At 50.7% G+C, this 19,274-nt stretch overlaps 1 protein-coding gene across 1 annotated transcript in view; it reads left to right on the forward strand.

Annotated features, from left to right (window-relative positions):
- tmem255a (transmembrane protein 255A) overlaps positions 1-19,274 on the forward strand; it is a 97,275-nt gene that overhangs the window by 12,081 nt on the left and 65,920 nt on the right. The window contains exon 4 of the mRNA XM_086000999.1: positions 17,250-17,339. Within this exon, the coding sequence (XP_085857125.1) occupies positions 17,250-17,339 (90 nt within the window). The remainder of the gene's footprint in view (positions 1-17,249; positions 17,340-19,274) is intronic.

The raw sequence follows: 19,274 nt of genomic DNA on the forward strand, positions 1-19,274 counted from the left end.
TGCTCTTTGGATGTTTGGCTCCGCAACAACTCGGACCCCCGGCGCATGTGGCAAGGCATCCAGTCCATCACTGACTACAAGGGCAAAAACACCAGTCCCCCGGTTAGCGATGCCTCCCTTCCGGAGGAGCTTAACAACTTCTACGCTCGCTTCGACAGGGACAACATGGAGCCGGCTACCAAAGCCTTGCCACCCCCTGAAGACCAGGTGCTCACTCTGTCGACCTCCGACGTAAGGGGTGTTCTACGCGGAGTGAACACACGAAAGGCTGCTGGACCGGATAGCATCCCTGGACGGGTACTCAAGGAATGTGCTGATCAGCTGGCTGATGTCTTCACCGCCATCTTCAATCTGTCATTGGCCCAGGCAGTAGTCCCTACATGCTTCAAGACCGCTACCATTATTCCTGTGCCAAAACAAACGGCTGTGACGTGCCTGAACGACTATCAACCTGTCGCACTCACACCCATCATAATGAAGTGTTTCGAGAGACTGGTCTTAGCCCACATCAAAGCCAGTGTTCCTGCCTCCCTTGACCAACACCAGTTTGCCTATCGTGCAAACAGATCAACGGAGGATGCAATCACAACTGCTCGGCACTGAATCACCCAGATGGTAAGGAGACCTACATCAGAATGCTGTTTATAGACTACAGCTCAGCATTCAACACTATTGTCCCCAACAAGCTGGCCACCAAACTCCAAACTCTTGGCCTGAACACTTCCCTCTGCAACTGGACCCTGGACTTCCTAACAAACAGACCCCAGTCTGTCAAATTAGGTAACCACACCTCTTCCCTCCCCCCCCCCCCCCCCCCGCCACCCCCTGACCCTGAACACGGGGGCCCCACAAGGATGTGTGCTGAGCCCCCTCCTCTACTCCCTCTTCACCCACGACTGTGTGGCTGTTAATGGTTCCAACACCATCATCAAGTTTGCGGATGACACCACGGTAGTAGGCCAGATCACCAACAACGATGAGTCAGCCTACAGGGAGGAGGTCCAGCATCTCGTGAAGTGGTGCGCCGATAACAACCTGGCCCTTAACACCAAGAAAACCAAAGAAATCATTGTGGACTTCAGGAAGTCCAAAGGCGGAAGTCACACCCCCATCCACATCAATGGGGCTGTGGTGGAAAGGGTGGACAGCTTTAAGTTCCTCGGAGTCCACATCACGGAAGACCTCTCCTGGTCCCTCAACACCTCCTCTCTGGTGAAGAAGGCCCAGCAGCGCCTATATTTCTTAAGGAGGCTGAAGGGATGTAATCTGTCACCCCTGATCCTCTCTAACTTTTACCGCTGCACTATAGAGAGCATCCTGACAAACTGTATCACAGTATGGTATGGCAGCTGTAGCTACTATGACCGGAAAGCCCTGCAGCGGGTAGTCAAAACTGCCCAACGCATTACCGGCACCTGGCTACCAACCATAGAGCACATATACCAGAAACGCTGTCTACGGAGGTCACGGGCCATCATCAAAGACCCTACCCACCCCAGCCACAGTCTGTTCGCCCTCCTACCATCTGGGAGACGCTACAGATGCATTCGCACCCGTACGACCAGATTTAGGAACAGCTTCTTTCCCAGGGCTGTCATCCTACTGAACTCCACAAATAAACTCTAAAGCCTGCACATCTGCCAATGCACTTTATTATGGTCATATTTATGTTAATATACTACAAGCCAAATGTATGTTGAATGTTTAAATGTCTTAATCCAAATGTACACTCTCGGGAGCCGCAAGCCTACATTTCGTTGTACTGCACTTGTGCACTAACAATGACAATAAAAGTTGATTTGATTTGATTTGATTTAACTTGCTGTCTATGGGCAAGTCTAACAAATGGTTAAATCCATTCGTTCACAGCTCAGAGGTTAACTCTGCCAAATGTGGCACCAAGTTATATGGTTGAACAAAGCTGGTGTGTCTGCTAGCATGTGCCTCAGGAGCAACAGTGGAAGACCGATTTGTACTGCCTTGATCGCCTCAATAACACAACCTTGATGGCAACTTCTAACTATTGCTGTTATCACACAACCAGTGACCTTCGAAAGCTGTGAATCCAATTGGGTTGCGCGAATAGGTCCTGCACCTACTGTCGTGCTATGATGTGGAATCATGGTGGTTTGTGGTACTGTTGGTACTCCATAATAGAGTGGCTACACTGGGAAGGGAAAAGCACTTTTGCTTTCCATTGCACTGCCACTACTACCTCTTGTCAAGCTTCTCAGCAACGATGCCAACAAGGCAACACATTTTCTGAAGTGCCTATGTGCAGATAATTCAATACTGCCCTTCATTCCTATTGGTGCTCAATGTATGATGACATTGGACTACCCCTAGACCAGGGCACTACTGTACCAAAACTCCTGTCAACCATAGGTAAATGAGGCTAAGACTAAGAAGAACCTCGGCTCCTAATAATGGATCTGCTCCTCAGGTATTTTTGGTGAGCTACGCTATCTGGGCAGTCATCAACACCGCTTTCAGTGTGCCAGTGCAGCCTTCGGTCGCCTGAGGAAGAGAGTGTTTGAAGACCAGGACCTCAAACCCGGCACTAAGCTCATGGTCTACAGAGCAGCAGTGATACCCGCCCTCCTGTATGCTTCAGAGACATGGACCATGTACAGCAGGCACCTCAAAGCACTGAAGAGGTACCACCAACGCTGCCTCCGCAAGATGCTGCAAATCTATTGGCAGGATATGTGCACCAACGTCACTGTTCTCACTCAGGCCAACATCCCCAGCATCGAAGCTCTGACCACGCTCGATCAGCTCCGATGGACGGGCCACATCGTCCGCATGCCCGATACGAGACTCCCAAAACAAGCGCTCTACTCAGAGCTCCGACATGACAAGAGAGCCCCAGGTGGGCAGAGGAAACGCTTCAAGGACACCCTCAAAGCCTCCTCGAAAACGTACAACGTCCCCACCGACACCTGGGAATCCCTGGCCCAAGGCCACACAAAGTGGAGGAGAAGCATCCGGGAAGGCGCCGAACACCCCGAGCCTGTTCGCCGTGAGCAAGCGGAAGCCAAGCGCAAACAGCGGAAGGAGCGCACGTCAACCCAAGCACCCCATCCACCCACCCCTTCAACCACCATCTGCCCCACCTGTGACAGAGACTGTAGGTCCCGCATTGGACTCATCAGTCACCTGAGAACTCCTTTTTAGTGTGGAAGCAAGTCATCCTCGGTTCTGAGGGACTTCCTAAGAAAGAAAGATACTTGGCTAGCTATCTGATTATTAAGTCTGGCAATGAGATTTTCACACATACTCATTGGGCTCAATTTTGCCAGGCCCGAGGAGGCAGGATTAGAGGTGTATGAGTTGTTAAAATCGCCAAAAATGGCGGGCGGGCCCGATCCCGCCTCGGAGCAATTTTCCCAAATGTGTTTTCTGACCCGCTTTCCATCTGCCTCCAAGAGGCGGGATAGGCCCTTAAGGCCCTTAACAACCACTTAAATGCCTCTATAATCCCATTTTGAGAGGCCTTTACGATTTTAACACATTTTCCCCATCCTACACGCCTCCTCTGGAACACGCCAGGTAATCCTGACGGCCTCACTAGTGGATTGCTTACGAACAGCTGCAGCTCCACCATTACAAAGGAGTTTTCACCGATGATCATTTGCAGGTGGCAGAACTTTGTTGTTTCAGGTCTGGGGGAACTTTTAGCAGGCATACTCAGTGTTGTGGAAGTTTGGAGCCTGACACCCATCTCCAGTGTGACCTCCTGGGAAACCTCTCTTCCCCACCTTGACTAAGCGCTTCCTCAACTGAGGCATATACCAGAAGCATGGTGACCATTTAATTCCTTTCCTCCTGGACATCAGATTCGGATGAAGACCAGCCGCGGCAGCAGCAGAACCATAAGCAACAGCAGCACCAACAGCAGGAACATCAACAGGAGTGCCAAGCTGCTAGTCACCCACCTGAAGATGCATAGGCCAGAAGGCGCCAGTGCGTCACCATATTGCTGCCCGGGATGCAAGGGACGCACTCATGTTGGTCACATTTGCTTAGCCTGTACAATCAAACACTTTTGCCTCGCACCTTCTTACCAGAGCATCGACAATGGACAAGAACCTGTGGATTCTTATCACTCTGACCACCATAATGACAATTGCAAGTCGCCCTAAGCCCTCAATGTGGAAGTCCCATTTGCGAAATGACACCGGCCACAACTTCAACAGTTTAGCATCAGAATTTTTTATCACAACAAGCAATTGGTGGCATTTCAAAAATAAACACAACATAACACCCAAGTGACTACCCTTGTGACTACTTGTGCATTACCTTCCTCTTACGCGTGCTCCTACGTGGTGCTTTCCCTGTGGCTTCAGCAGATGTGGAGGCCCCTTGCTCACTTTCTTGCTGCTCCTGTCTCAACACCTTTGGCGGGTGTCCTCTGGGGTTGCGAACCTGTGAGGGCTCGGCAACAGTCTGCTGCTCCTGCGGCTGTGCAGGGGCTGAGATGCCCATCTCAGTTGGGTGAGGACTCTGGTGGGGCTCTGACCGAGGGCTTTGCAGTGGCATGGTCGTGTGAGTGCTTGCAGAGGAACCCCCACTTCCTTGTTGTCTGCCACTAACATCCCTCTCATGGGTCAGCCCCACTTCAGAGCTAGCAAGTAGCTTGACAGCACCTTGCTGCACTTCAGGGGGCCATGAGGACCTGTTTCTGCACTGGAAGTCCTAATCCAGAGGACTTCCATGAAGGTCTGGTTTCTATGCCCAATAGCTGACCATCGCACCTCAAGAGATGTCAGTCTATTCTGAACAATGACCCTGTTTTCTACACTCTGGCGACTTAGCTCCTCCATGGTCGTAGCCATCCTCTCCTCTACTGTAGCCATCCTTTCCACGGAGGTTGCCATCCTTTCCGTGGTGATGCGTTCATGCGCCAATGCCTCCACAAAGGCTCTGCTCATGTTCGCGATGGACATTTGCTCGACACTCGCAACGACCCTGGAGATAAAACCTGCCAGAGACTCCTGCACCTGTTCCTGGAGTTCCAGCACCGCTCTCCTTCTGGATGGACCCAGAGGCACAGGGTCGACATGCAGCTGAGTCGAGCTGGCAGAGTCCTGCGCCCTCCGACTAGGACTCTCCACTGCTGCCCCTGTCTCCACCATCTGCTGATGCTCACTTGTGAGCTGTGATACACCAGATGCCAACACTACTCTATCTCGTGAAGGTCCCACCGAGGTGTGAGTGTCTGCGCTGGTGCTGGGTGCTCTGAATTCTGCTGACGCTGCACCCTCAGAGGTTGCAGCTTCCTCTGAGGAATCTGGAAGCTCAGGCTGTTCCTCCTGGACAGTGGGGACAGGGGCTTTCGATGGTCCTGTGGGGAAGTAAAGGAAAGAGTTAGAGATATGGGCCTAGAAATTCAGTTGGTTGCGCCAGCCGCTGGCACCTTAAGAGGGCAAGAAGTGGGGCACTAAGCAGCTAGCGACCGGGCACGGTGCAATCTGCGCCTCTCATGAAATTCAGTAACGATTTAGTGGTGGCGCAAAACCTTTGCGCGCGCTCAGCTGTGCGCGCAGATCCTGACGTCATTTCATGGTGCAATGCCCATTGTGCACCCCGAACCGGAAATTCAGTGGCGCTGGCCTATTGTGCGTCTGGCGCCCCCAGCGACTGGTAAAGGGGAACGGTTCCCAGTCGCTGCGGGGCGCGGGGGGGCGCTAATTAAAGGGGACTCCTCCTGCAGTATAAATGTCAGCCATTTTGCTCCACTCCTTCTTTGTGAGACACTGATATTTGGAGAGAGACAAAGGGGGAGAGAGCTTTCTGGTTTGAATCAACACTCGCTCAGGTACTTCTGGCTTCAGGCCAGAGCTTTGCACTTGTAATTAACTTTCAGTGCCATAGCATTAATTCGATACATCTAATGGGGGCTGCAATGGGTGCAAACGTTGGCTTACTGCATTGCATTCAGAGGGCTCAGAGACGCCGTGAGAGACTGCCAGTCATGGCCAGATGGAGAAGGGCCAACAGGCGTCGGCACAGGAGGCCTTACCCACCCAGGGTATACTGCCAGCAGTTCTCATATCTGCACATGTCTGAGGAGCAGTGTGTTCGGAGGCTGCGATTCAGAAGGGAGGTGGTCACTGCCACCTGCTTCAGAGAGATCTGCAGCCACAGCTGAGGAGCAGGACATCTCTGTCGGTGGCAGTGAAGGTGACGGTGGCTCTCAACTTCTATGCCACCGGCTCCTTCCAATCCGCTACTGGGGACATTTCCAACATCTCCCAGTTCGCGGTACATTGCTGCATCCGCCAGGTGACCAATGCCCTTTTCAGAAGGAGACGTCAGTTCATCTCCTTCCCCATGACCCTCGACAAGCAGCAAGAGCGTGCAATGGGATTTGCAGCATTAGCGGACTTCCCCATGGTGCAGGGCGCCATTAACTGCACGCATGTGGCTTTGCGGGCACCTCTGGAGAATGCCGAGGATTACCGCAACCGGAAGGGCTACCATTCGCTCAACGTGCAGTTGGTGTGTGACCACAGGCAGCTCATACTAGCTGTCAATGCCCGCTTTCCAGGCAGCAGCCACGATGCCTTCATCCTGCGCCAGACTTCTGTGGCAGACCTTTTCCAGGCCCAGCCTCACCCACGAGGATGGCTTCTCGGGGACAAAGGCTATCCTTTGTGCACCTGGCTGATGACCCCGCTCCGTGCGCCCAGCACCCCTGCAGAACAGCGATACAATGACAGCCATCAAGCAACCAGGAACATCATTGAGCACACAATCGGCGTGCTCAAGCAACGGTTCTGCTGTCTGGATCGTTCCGGGGGAGCCCTACAGTACTCGCCTGAGCGAGTCTCCCATTTCGTTGTCGTGTGCTGCACAACCTGGCTGTCCACAGGACTCCGCCACTGCCAGCAGACATTGGAGGACCACCGGAGGAGGAGGAGGACCAGGACGGGAGGGAGGCAGAAAGTGCAAGGGCCGTCCGTCTGCGGCTTATTGCAACTCGGTTCTAGGCCCCCTCTCAGGGAATGGCTTGTGCCAATGAAGGAAGATGAATGTAGCCGCTCCGCAAGCCCTCAGCCGATCAAGGCAACCAATACTTCCAAAAGCAAACATGGACAGTGCGATTAAAGAAAATTTTTTACTCTTATAACTCTGTGCCCTTCCCGCATGACAAACTAATTCAGAGAAACCCCCCAAACAAAAACACACCAGTCTCGGCCTTCATATAAAAAACAAAAACGCCAGTCTCGGCCTGTTTATAAAAAAGAAATACAACAGTCTCGGCCTGTTTATAAAAAAACAACAAAATTGGCCAGACCTTCTTCTTTTTCACCTGCGAGGGTGATCCGTCTTGCTTCCGGGCATGGCCCCTACCCGCCCTGCAGCTCCTCCTCAGTGGGACCCCAGTGGCTGCAGCAAGGCTGGGGGAAGGCTGCTGAGGGTTAGTTGGTGAGACAGCAGATGCCCTTGGGGGTCGGCCTGGACCAGCTCTGGGCCTGGAGGGCCCGGCTATGGACTGCTCCAACTCAGCTTGGGCGGCAGCAGTCTGTCCTGCGGGTGGTGGCAGCTGCAGTGGAGGAGTGACAGTGTTGGCTGCAGGAATGCTGCCAACCTGACAGAGCACAGGCACTCCCTGGTCGGCTGATTCACTGGCACTCGCAAGGGCCAGCACTGCAGCATGCGCAGCAATCTGCTGAAGCACAGACTGCTGGGCTGCTGCGGCGCGGCGAGGGCCCCCGGCGATGCCTGGCCGAGCCAGCGAGGGTGGCAGCAGTTAGTGCCCATGTGGCCCTGGTCTGTGTCTGGATGACACCAGCCAGTGAATGCACGGCACGACTGAGCACTTGGCTGGAGGCCGCCTGTGCTGCCGCGAAGTCCTGCAGACTCCTGGCCTGTGCTGCCCTGAATTCTTGCAGACTCCTGGCCTGTGCTGCCCTGAATTCCTGAACACTCCTTGCCAGAGACTCTATGGAGTCCGGCATCCTTGCCACTGCAGCCATGAGCTCAGTGTGCCTGCGCTCAGCCTGGGCGCCCATTTCCACAAGGAGCCGCACCTCCTCTGCGCTCACTGTAGCAGGACTGGAGGCCACACTCTCCCTCCGGGGAGAAGGCCGCCGAGCTTCCCCACCCCTCCCGTGTTGCTGCAGCCCGCTGGTCCCCGGAGCATCACTCTCCTCCGACACTTCCCCCCTGCTCCCCTCCAGGGAAGACGTGTCCCCAGCATGGCCATGGGCTGCCTCAGCCAAGGGTGTCCCTGATGGGACGGCTTCCTCTTCCTCCTCCTCTGGGTCTGAGTCCGACACAGTGCCAGCTTGAGGGGCCGCCTCCTCACCTGGCGAGTCACCATCTGAAAGCAGGGAGGCACAAGAGTTGCTTTAGAGTGAGGTCAGGACGGCAGCGAGGGAGGCATGAGTGCTGCTATGCACTGCATTGGTTCGATAGTGGCAAAGGATGCTGGCGTGAGGTGCAGGTGGAAAGAGAGAGGTCAAAAAGGTGAGGACCTTACCATTGGTGCCCAGAACAGGGTCGGCATCTCCAGTCGCGACGGGGCCAATCAGCCGGCCTGCCATGATCTGCTCCACTCGCAGCTCCAGGTCGCTGAGCTGCTTAATGTCAGGACGGCCTCCCCCGGTCTGGCGCTGCTGTCTCCGGTTGTGCGCCAGCTTGCCCTGCAAGAGAGAGGACAGTCTCTAAGTACAGTGTGAAGCCCTGATCTTGCCTGCACAGTCTCCCATGGTGGAATAGCCCTGACAGTGTGAAGCCCTCATCTTGCCTGCACAGTCTCCCATGGTGGAATAGCCCTGACAGTGTGAAGCCCTCATCTTGCCTGCACAGCCGCCCATGGTGGAATAGCCCTGACAGTGTGAAGCCCTGATCGTGCCTGCACAGCCTCCCATGGTGGAATAGCCCTGACAGTGTGAAGCCCTGATCTTGCCTGCACAGTCTCCCATGGTGGAATAGCCCTGACTGTGTGAAGCCCTCATCTTGCCTGCACAGCCTCCCATGCTGGAATAGCCCTGACAGTGTGAAGCCCTCATCTTGCCTGCACAGCCGCCCATGGTGGAATAGCCCTGACAGTGTGAAGCCCTGATCGTGCCTGCACAGCCTCCCATGGTGGAATAGCCCTGACAGTGTAAAGCCCTCATCTTGCCTGCACAGCCTCCCATGGTGGAATAGCCCTGACTGTGTGAAGCCCTCATCTTGCCTGCACAGCCTCCCATGGTGGAATAGCCCTGACAGTGTGTAAAGTCCTGAATGTGCAAGTGCTTTTCATGACAGTCCCATAGCTGCTGGATGAGGGCTGGGCAGTAGGGCTTTCACGTCCCTTTGGCCATCAACTGAGGAGCACATGCAGGGATGAGGAGGATACTGGAAAGGGTACTCACCCTGACAACCCGAGTGAGGTCGTTGAATTTTTTACGGCATTGGAGGGGAGTCCTGGCAACCACGCTGTTGGAGGCGACCCTGCTTTCCACCTCCCTCCAGGCTTTCCGATATTCGGAGGGCAGCGACCTCCTGCCACCTTCAGGGAACAGAACATGGCGCCTGCGCTCAACTGCGCCAACCAGCATCCTCAGGTCACCCTCGCTGAAGCGCTGCGCTCTCTCCCTTGGCTTCTCCATTCTCCTGGGCGTGGAGCAGTTGAATTGGCACTGTTCAGGCCTTCCCTCAAGGCTGCAGTGTGCAGGGCGTGGCAGCCAAACAATTCCACCCTCCCCCTTTAAGTGCTGACCGGCACCTGACTGTCTGCCTTCAATCAATAACTCGCCGCACCTGCGCTGCGCCCGTCCTCGGTGGTAGCGCCCCGGATCGCCGGCTTAGCGCCTTATGATACTCGTGCATCGCCTGCTTTAGCGCTGCAGCAACCTCTTGGGGCGATGCAACTGAATATCGGCGAAGGTGGCGCTAAGTTGCGCCGGGCGCAAAGTTTTGCGACCGCCCGGCTGTAGCGCCCCAAACGTAGCTATACCGAATTTCTTGGCCATGAGGTCAAGGTTACATGAAAATTGAATAGTGCAGATGATCATAAGTCAATCTGTTAGAGCATCAGATTCATTATCAGTGACTCATGCAATGTCAATGAGAGATGCCAAACTATTCTGTCACCAGCTGTCCGTCCCCCACTTGGGAATCCTCCTCAATCCCAGCGATTTCCAGGGCCGCCTCCTCCCAGGCAGTGAGCTGGGCTACTTAGAGTGGCCCTCCTCCTGTCCTCGCTCTTTCCCTCTTATTGTGGGCTCTCTTTTCCTGCAATGAGGGACACAAGTGGAGTTTGAGTGAGAATGAAGGAGTGAGTGTCGAGAATCCATAGCATAGATGCTTAGAAGGATACTGTGTGTTGAAAGTTGTTGTTGTCATGGCATCACAGTGATAGGGAGTGTGAGGGCTGCATGGTCGAATAGTTAAGTGAATGTGACCTTGGAGAGAGAGGGAATGGGTAAGGGTGCAGGGATGTAAGTGTCAAGTGGGATGTGGAGGAAGAGGTTGGCAAAGCAGAGTGCTGGTGAGGAGAGGCGATGGGGATCAGATTGAGGGTGATGGGAAAGTCATACTCACTTTTCCTGTGCGGAGAAAGTCATGAAACCTCTTCCTGCATTGCAGCCAGGTTCTGCGGCTCATTGAAATGGAGTTCACCTCCTCGGCCACTTGCCCTGCCTCACAGCTTTTGTCTGCTGGGGTGGCTTTTTTCTCCCTGAGGAAGGGAACAGCACCTCCTTATTGCATCTGGCTCCGTGCACCAGAGCTTGGAGGGAGGGCTCATCAAATCGAGGTGCACACTTTTGCTTGATCGTGGACATTGTCGGGAAATCAACTCCTTCATACAATTTGCAAAGCGTTTTCAGTCTCCAGAAGAAGCAAGGCTGCTTGCAGGTCTGAAATCCAGCAGCATTGATGATGTCATCAGAGGCGACTTTCTGTATGAAAAGACTAATTGGGCCAGGGGTTCCCACACACAGGAAATCAATTGCCCAATTAGGGGAAAATCCCACTTTTTCAACACTTCACTTAGGAGGCGGGGTCCTGACACGATTTCCACCTGACACGTCCCAGCCCGCCCACACTGGCAAAATCCAGCCCATTATCTTTGTTCCCAAGGACAATCCATGCACCCCAGATGATGATGATGATCTTCACAACTTAATTAAATGAAATTCACACAAGCCAAGCTTTCAAATGATTGAAGCCATACAAAGCAGTACTTTTGTCATGCTAGCATATTCTTCACGCCTCTGACAGCACGCATCTCACTGAGCCGCAACAACACGTATCAAAATATGACTCATCCTTCAATTTTCTTCAATGAAATTCACATTCATCATCCACATGAGGCCTGCTGTCACAGGCCAACCTTTCTGATGACGGGGGGAAAAAGAGAGATGTAGAAACTGAGTTTGCGAGATATATAGAATAGAGAGGACACAGATCGAAGGAGACACTTACACGAGGAAGGAAAAGGTGTCTGAGACCACCAGAGTCATAAGATCCAAGAAATACAAATGTACTTGAGATATAACTTTTGTCCAATGATTAACTCGTGTATTATAAGAATTAATAGAAGGCCAATAGCAAGATCAATTTATTTTTTGGATTCATATGACATCGTAGACCATTGAAGCTCTGATCTTTTGGTTTATGATCTGACCTGAACCTTGTTTCTTGCTCCCAACCTCTCGTGGATCTGTATTAAAACTGCTCACTCCCAGTTACACTTCGATTAGCTCAGCTCCTGAAATTCCGTGCTTTCCAATTATAAATGCAGAGTTTTCACTCAGGGTAGCTTGACGTGAATGCACATAATTTCTGCTGAACATTTACACTGATTTGTGCAGAGTAAGGCATGAAATCAAGGACTGGATTTTCTCCAAAAGTCGAATATAGCCTAATGGATACAAAGAGACCGAGTAAGTGGTGAACTTGAGGTCTTCATCTGGAAACTGAGGCAACAGTTGGGCCATTAGGCTTTACTTGAAGGTCACTTAATAACAGTGGAGATTATGTAACTTCATCTCAATCATTTTTCTTTCTACAGTACCAGACTAATTCTACCCTTTGCAGTCTGGAAACCCATTGATTCATGTAGCAGTATTTGCATTGATGGTTTAGAATCACTGGTCAGTATCTGATCTGTTAAAATGAAGAAATACCACGGGTCTTAACCAGAGACTTTTCATTCATGGCAATACAGTATTTTGAATGGTGCTAAACACTCTAAGTTAAATGTAGCTGTCAGTATATATGTTTTCTATGGAGTTGTTTGGCTGTCTGACAGTCTATTCATCCGGAATAAGTGCTGCTATCTGATTCAGTTCTGGTGATCGTGTTACGGGTAATTTAACCCGTCCTGACCATGATAATGACAAATGCAAGTGATCTATTCACAGGCTGAAAAAATACTCTGAACGAATATTAAATATGGGAACTGAACTGATCATGTAGATAACAATGAGGTATTTGATAGGTTTCGCTCCTGATCCACATTGTAACACTCTTGTCATACAGGAAAATGTTCTATTTTCTAGTGTTTAGAAATAATTGTTAATTTAAGGAATACAGTTGTATTCTCTAAACTGTTAAAGAAAGACTTGCATTTAGAAAGGGCCTTTCATGACCACCTGATTTCCCAAAACGCTTTACAGCCAATGAAATACTTTTTTTGAAGTGGAGTCACTGTTGCAATGCAGGAAACACAGCAGCCAATTTTTACACAGCAAGCTCCCACAAACAGCAATGTGATAATGACCAGATAGTCTGTATTTGAGTGAGGGATAAATATTGGCCACGACACCGGGGATAACGCCCCTGTTCTTCTTCGAAATAGTGCCATGGGATCTTTTACGTCCACCTGAGAGAGCAGATAGGACCTTGGTTTAACACAAGATGACACCTCCAACAGTGCAGCACTTCCTGGAGTGTCAGCCTAGATTTTTGTGCTCAAGTCTCTGGAGTGGGACTTGAACCCACAACCTTCTGACTCGGAGGCGAGGGTGCTTCCGACTGAGCCACGGCTGACACTTGTTGTAAGCTTGTGTAACGATTTCTCAATCCTTGCAAGGATCTGTCTTAATTTTATTGTCATATGCACTGTTCATTGTTGTACACTCAGTAATAAATTTTTATTGTTGAAGCTACTCTATGCGTGTTTCCACCATTTGTTTTTCTCCGATGCCATTGCACCGTACAATATCCCCAGATGCAAAAACCAGGGAGCTGACTTGCTCCTTGACCTTTGTCAGTGCCACTCCGTAACCAGCCGTGAGAGCCGCCTGGGTTCATCAGGCGCCAGTCTTTTCTCCTCATTTGAGAGCAAGCAGCTGGCTTCTGCTTGGCACAGCTGTGATCAGAGACTCACCGCGTAGCTTGTTTTAAAGCTGTTCTCTTACATCTGGGGGAAAATAAATGCCATGCTGTCAAATACATTTTACTAAAACTATCCCTTCCCCTTTCTCCATTTCCAATTCCTTCCCCCTCCCCATCTCAGTGAAGGGCCAAGACCCATGGTGCACGATGGGTCATAGTTGAAAAGCATAGGCGTGAAGCTGGAATAACTATGGGAGTGGAGTGAAGAACTGGTCAGGTGACACCACGCTTTGGCATTAACAAACCTGTACAGTTAAGAGGAAGTGAAAACTGAAAAGTAGAGTTTAACAGTTTTGAGGCACTGTGAAAAGAATAATAAATTTCCTAATCTCGCATGTTCAAAATGATGAGGGGTTTTGATAGAGTAAATAAGGATAAACTGTGTCAGGAGAGTTGGTAACCAGAGGACACAGCGTAAGCTCGAGGAACAGCACCTCATCTTTCGATTAGGCACTCTACAGCCCTCTGGACTCAACATAGAGTTCAACAATTTCAGATCATAACCTCGGCCCCATCACATATATATATATATATATATATATATATTTTTATCCACAATTTTTGTTTGGCCCCCCTTTTTTTTCTTCTCTTTTTTTCTGTTTCCCTCCCACTTGGCAGCTGTCCTTCATTCTGCCAGCGCAATTCACACCCCATCTAGAGCCTTTGTTCCTTAACCTGTCCTATTACCACCTCCTCTCGCCTTGAATATCTCTTAATGTCTCTCAATGTCTCTTAATCTTTCCTGCTTTCTATCCTATCACTGACCTTCCCCTTTTCCCAGCCCCTAAACCTGCTTTCCATTTCCTGCTTTTTTTTTCCAGTTCTGACGAAAGGTCATCGACCTGAAACGTTAACTCTGTTTCTCTCTCCACGGATGCTGCTCTGGCCTGCTGAGTTTTTCCAGCGTTTTCTGTTGTTATTACACAGATTTAAGATGATTGGCAAAAGAGCCAGAGGAGAGATGAGGAGAAATGTTTTTCTGCAGCGAGTTTTAGGATCTGGAATGCGCAGCCTGAAAGGGTGATGGAAGCAACTTCAATACTACCTTTCAAAAGGGAATTGGACATATACTTGAAAAGGAAACATTTGCAGGGCTATGGAGAAAGAGCAGGGGAGTGGGACTAATTGGATAACTCCTTCAAAGAGCTGACACAGGCACGATGGGCCGAATGGCCTCCTATGCTGTACGATTCTACAAATCTATAATTTAACTTAATTTAAGTTATGGTAGCATCTTGGCAAAACGCAAACTGTGTCTCATTGACATAGTACAGCTGGTTTCCTGAATGGAAGCTCTTTGTGGGGAGCCAGAAATAGTTATTGGGAAATCCTGGGTGCTTGGAATAATTTTCCATCCAATTAACAGCTGGAAATTTGTGGGGAACACTGGTGCAATTTGCTGGTTTATTGATCCTGGTGTGAAGGCTCCCCAGCAGAAGCAAACATTCAGAAATTTGGAGCTGTGCGTTGTCACTCTGCGGACAAGTTATGAAATGCATGCCACATCTAAGATCATCTGCCAGCAAGGTCCATGCCCATGTTTATTGTACCCTTTTATCTGCCCTTTTGGCCTAATTTCTCAAGGATTTAACTTTGGTCTGTTCAAGCCAATATTTGGATTAGTTCTACAACCCATTTCATCGTGTGTCTCTCAAGACAAAGGCCGCGATTTTGCAAATGGATGCGGCTTGGGAGCGGGTCAGCTGGTTTCCGGGTTCCAGTCCCGCCCCCAACTGCAACCGGCCAACGGACCTGATTTTACATCGATTGGCCTTGTTAAGCCCCGCCCTGCGGGCTTGCCGGCCAATTAAGAGGAAGCCGGTCAGATGAAGGTAAATCATGCTTGACTAATCTACTGGAATTTTTTGAGGATGTAACTGGTAAAATAGATAAGGGAGAACCAGTGGATGTGGTGTATTTGGACTTTCAGAAGGCTTTCGATAAGGTCCCACATAAGAGATTAGCGTGCAAAATTAAGGCACATGGGATTGGGGGCAAGGTATTGACTTGGATAGAGAACTGGTTGGCAGACAGAAAGCAAAGAGTTGGAATAAACGGGTCATTTTCCGAGTGGCAGGCAGTGACTAGTGGGGTACCGCAAGGATCGGTCCTAGGACCCCAGCTGTTCACAATATATATTAATGATCTGGACGAGGGAATTGGATGTAATATCTCCAACTTTGCAGATGATACAAAGCTGGGTGGGAGGGAAAGCTGTGAGGAGGATGTCGTGAAACTCCAGTATGATTTGGACAGGTTGGGTGATTGGGCAGAAACATGGCAAATGCATTATAATGTGGATAAATGTGAGGTTATCCACTTTGGTGGCAAAAACAGGAAGGCAGATTATTATTTGAATGGCAATAGATTGGGAGAAGAGGAAGTGCAATGAGACCTGGGTGTTCTTGTGCACCAGTCGCTGAAGGTAAGCATGCAGGTGCAGCAGGCGGTTAAGAAGGCAAATGGTATGTTGGCCTTCGTAGCAAGAGGGTTCGAGTACAGGAACAAGGATGTCTTGCTACAGTTGTACAGGGCCTTGGTGAGACCACACCTTGAGTATTGTGTGCAGTTTTGGTCGCCTTACCTGAGGAAGGACGTTCTTGCCATGGAAGGAGTGCAGCGAAGATTCACCAGGCTGATACCTGGGATGGCAGGAATGACGTATGAGGAGAGATTGTGTCGATTGGGCTTATACTCACTGGAGTTTAGAAGATTGAGAGGGGATCTCATCGAAACCTATAAAATTCTGTCAGGCCTGGACAGACTAGATGCAGGAAGGATGTTTCTGATGGCCGGGGAGTCCAGAACCAGGGGTCATAGTCTAAGGATAAGGGGTAAGCCATTTAGGACTGAAATGAGGAGGAATTTCTTCACCCAGAGAGTGGTGAACCTGTGGAATTCTCTGCCACAGAGGGCGGTGGAGGCCAGTTCATTAAATATATTCAAGAAAGAGTTGGATATATTTCTTAAGGCTAAAGGGATCAAGGGATATGGGGAGAATGTAGGAACAGAGTACTGAATTTGGATGATCAGCCATGATCTCATTGAATGGCGGAGCAGGCTCGAAGGGCCGAATGGCCTACTCCTGCTCCTATCTTCTATGTTTCTATGCCGTCATTTGATGACGCGTCATCTGCCGGTTTTCTTAAAGGGACCATGCACAATTTTTCTTTGACAGCTCATTTCTTAGTCTTTGACAGCATTGAGATGCTGCAAAACTGACGATGACTGATTACAGGTGAGCTCTTGCACCCAGGCTCTCCAGTGACTCCCTCCTTGGGCTAGAACAGATGGTAGCTGCAGGTGAGGTTACAGAAGCGATCTGTCACTGGTGAGAGAGGTTCTCCCAATGAGGTGGGACTGGACAGCCAATTCAAAACTTCTTACCTACAGAAAAGAGTAAATACATTAAAAATGATTTTCCCAACATTTCCTTACCTCTGAAACTCACCAGTGCACCATTGGATCCTTCACATCACTTCTGCAGCTGTCATCAATGCAGAAACACTACAGCAGACTCGCAACATGCCACATTTACCTGGTGTGGTGTCCAGACATCGGGGACCCGAGGCAGAAGCGTCAAAATTGAAAAAGAGCCTGTTAACAAGTATCAAGTACCTGTTAACAGCCAGGTAAGTGGTTATAATCCTCTTCTCGCCGCTAGGTGTCGGGTTCATGCGCAAATCGGGGACCCGACACTTGGGAAGATTGGTTGGAGGCGGGTTGACAGCGGGTTTCCTGCCTGCTGTCAATCTTTGCGGTTTTGACAGCGGTCCCACCTCCAATCCTGCACTCTGAGGACCGGCAAAATTCCGGCTATAGTGAAAATTCAAAAACTGCTTTTCATGCCTGAATACTCTGCACCGCCTGTATTTTTGCATTAAATGTACATTCTGTTTCTTTAGCTGGTGGCATCGATCGTGTTCATCAGTTTTGGTGTAGTGGCGTCTTTCTGTTGTGCCATTGTTGATGGTGTGTTTGCTGCCAGACATATTGTGAGTATAACCCTTTCTATCAATGTTGTTCTGCCAAAGAGATTCAATGTTACATGATAGTAATTGTCTTCGTACAACCCCATGTATTAAGGCACTCGGAAAGTATCTTTATCTCCTAGTGACTTTTAGGCACTTGGCTCTTAAGAATACTAATATTAATTCACAGGGACAACCCCCAGTAAAATAATTTGCATGTACATTCCAGAATTTACGTGGCTACTTGAGAAACTCTGATTTCAGGAACCTGTGGTCCATGCACCACTTCTGCCAAGTAATTTATAGACACGACGGAGATAAATGTTGTAATCAAGAATCGATCGGGCACAGATTTAACGTAATTGGGGGAAGGTTTAGAGGGGATTTGAGGGTAAATTTCTTCACCCACAGGGTTGTGGGGGTCTGGAACTCACTGCCTGAAAGGGTGGCAGAGGCAGGAACCCTAATCACATTTAAAAAGTACTGGATGTGCACTTGGGATGCTGTAACCTGCAGGGCTACGGACCAAGAGCTGGGAAGTGGGATTAGGCTGGATAGCTCTTTGTTGGCCGGCACGGACACGATGGGCCGAAATGGCCTCCTTCTGTGCTCTAACTTTCTATGATTCTATGATATGGCATCTGATGCTCATGCAGATTGACAGGGGGAAAGGGCGCAGGAGTGGGACTAGCTGAGGTGCTCTTGCAGAGAGCCGGCAGGGGCTCGACAGGCCGAATGGCCTCCTTCCGTGCTGTAACCATTCTATGATTCATTCTATGAACTCCAGGGTAATGCTCTGTGGTTACATAACATAAGAATTAGGAGCAGGAGTCGGCCATACGGCCCCTTGAGCCTTCTCCGCCATTCAATAAGATCATGGCTGATCTTCGATCTCAACTCCACTCTCCCACCCGATCCCCATATCCCTGCTTCCCCTGATTCCCCTAGAGTCCAAAAATCGATCTATCTCAGCCTTGAATATACTCAAAGACTCAGCATTCATAGCCCTCTGGGGCAGAGAATTCCAAAGATTCACAACCCTCTGAGTGAAGAAATTCCTCCTCATCTCAGTCTTAAATGGCCGATCCCTTATCCTGAGACTCTGCTCCCTAGTTCTAGACTCTCCAGCCAGGGGAAACAACTTCTCAGCATTTATCCTGTATCTTGCCTCTGCATATTCCACAATTTTATTTGTGAGCCCTACCAGAGACTGACAAAAAACTGCTGGCATACATCTGTTATGTAGACACATTGGCCTAGAAATTGGGTTTTGGCGCAGCGACGGCTTTAGCGCCGGAAGTTAGTGCCGGAGCTAAGTCGCGCTGGGCGGGCCAAAAATTCAATAGTTCTGCGCCCAAACGGCTGCCGGCGCTGCTGAGAGCTGTTTGCGCCTGAAAACTGACGCTACGCGCTGAATATCGGCGCTATTCCGGCGCTGCGGCGCCCGCTGCGGTGCGGCAGGTTCGGGAAGTGCAGGCCTCCTCCTTCCCTTAAGGAGGAGCTGCCTGCACCCGGCTGCGGCCCGCGAAAATCATTGTAAAAATGAGCCCGGCACCTCGGACAAGTGCCGGGCTTGCTTCTGTTCCGGGGGGGGGGGGGGGGGGGGAAGTCCGGGGAGGGAGCTGCGGCCAGGCAGCCGGCGGGAAAGCGGCCGGCCGCCGCGGGGCCTTTAATGCGCCGGCGCAAAGTCATGTAAGACTCTGTTGCCAGAGTCTTAGTTGCGGCTGCCACGGGCGAGGCGGCCGCAACTGAATTTCGGCGCTGGGGCCCGTCGGCATGGCAACCGGGACGCTGCGCACACCGATGACGTCATCGGTGCCGGCGCAGCGCTACCGGTCTACCGCGGCGGAAGGGCCCCAGGCAATTTCGGCGCCGGCGCCAATTGCAGCGCTAGGCCCTCTAGCGCCGCAAAATCGGCGCTAAGGGCACTGAATTTCTAGGCCATTGTTTTCTGTTATT

The sequence above is a fragment of the Somniosus microcephalus genome, chromosome 1 (genome assembly GCF_052327205.1).
Source record: "Somniosus microcephalus isolate GS21.2 chromosome 1, FLI_Smic_1.0, whole genome shotgun sequence".
Classification (NCBI taxonomy): domain Eukaryota; kingdom Metazoa; phylum Chordata; class Chondrichthyes; order Squaliformes; family Somniosidae; genus Somniosus; species Somniosus microcephalus.